This window comes from Orycteropus afer, unplaced genomic scaffold (assembly GCF_000298275.1).
Source record: "Orycteropus afer afer isolate SDZICR_OR568_19922 unplaced genomic scaffold, OryAfe1.0 scaffold00474, whole genome shotgun sequence".
Taxonomy (NCBI): Eukaryota; Metazoa; Chordata; class Mammalia; order Tubulidentata; family Orycteropodidae; genus Orycteropus; species Orycteropus afer.
Genome location: NW_006922061.1, coordinates 759,851 through 760,527, shown reverse-complemented (window position 1 = coordinate 760,527; position 677 = coordinate 759,851). Strand labels below are relative to the sequence as shown.

General features: G+C 65.1%; 1 protein-coding gene across 1 annotated transcript in view; it reads right to left on the bottom strand.

Annotated features, from left to right (window-relative positions):
* RNF187 (ring finger protein 187) overlaps positions 1-478 on the bottom strand; it is a 4,510-nt gene extending 4,032 nt beyond the window's left edge. Inside the window, exons 1-2 of the mRNA XM_007954808.1 lie at positions 417-478; positions 7-283 (exon numbers count right to left, since the gene is read on the bottom strand). Of these exons, the coding sequence (XP_007952999.1) occupies positions 7-283; positions 417-478 (339 nt within the window). The remainder of the gene's footprint in view (positions 1-6; positions 284-416) is intronic.
* Between the last annotated feature and the right edge of the window lie 199 nt (positions 479-677).

Below are 677 nucleotides of genomic sequence, written 5' to 3'. Positions count from 1 at the left end.
GCTGGCCGGGGCGTCGCGCGCAGACCCCGCGGCGGCCACCTCGAGCGCCAGCAGGCGACGGCTGAGCGGAGGACGGCCGGGCTCCACGGCGCGCTGCCAGCAATCGTCGGCGCACTCAGGGCACGGGAAGGGCCCGTCCTCCTCCGCCCAGAACTGTACCACGCACGCCCGGCAGAAACGGTGGCCGCAGTCGGCACGAACCGGGTCGCGGAATGTGCGCTGGCAGATGGCGCAGGCAGCTGCCTCGGGAGCCGCGAGGTCCTCCAGGGCTGCGAGCGCGGCCCTCGGAGAGGGCGGAGGCCGAAGAGAACGAGAAGAGAACGGGACAGAAAGCGAGAGCGCGAGAACTGAGCCACTGCAGAATGATCGCCACCGGCACCGCCTCCGCAACCTAGGCCACGCTGATGGGGCGTGACCGTAGGGTCCTGGTAGCGGTGCGCCTCACTACCAAGGTCTGGCAGGCCGCGCCAGCCCACATCCTCTTCTGAAACACGACAAAGACCAGCAATTTTCCCGTAAATGACGGTTATCCGAAAGTGAAAAAAAAGTACAATTATTATTGAGAGTGTCTAAGTGTTCTTTGTAAGCTGCTAGGACCTGACCTCCCCTACGGCGCAAGTCCACTTGGGCTGGAGGCGGGGCTGGAAAACTTGGGCCCGCCCCTGCCCGCCAAGTAC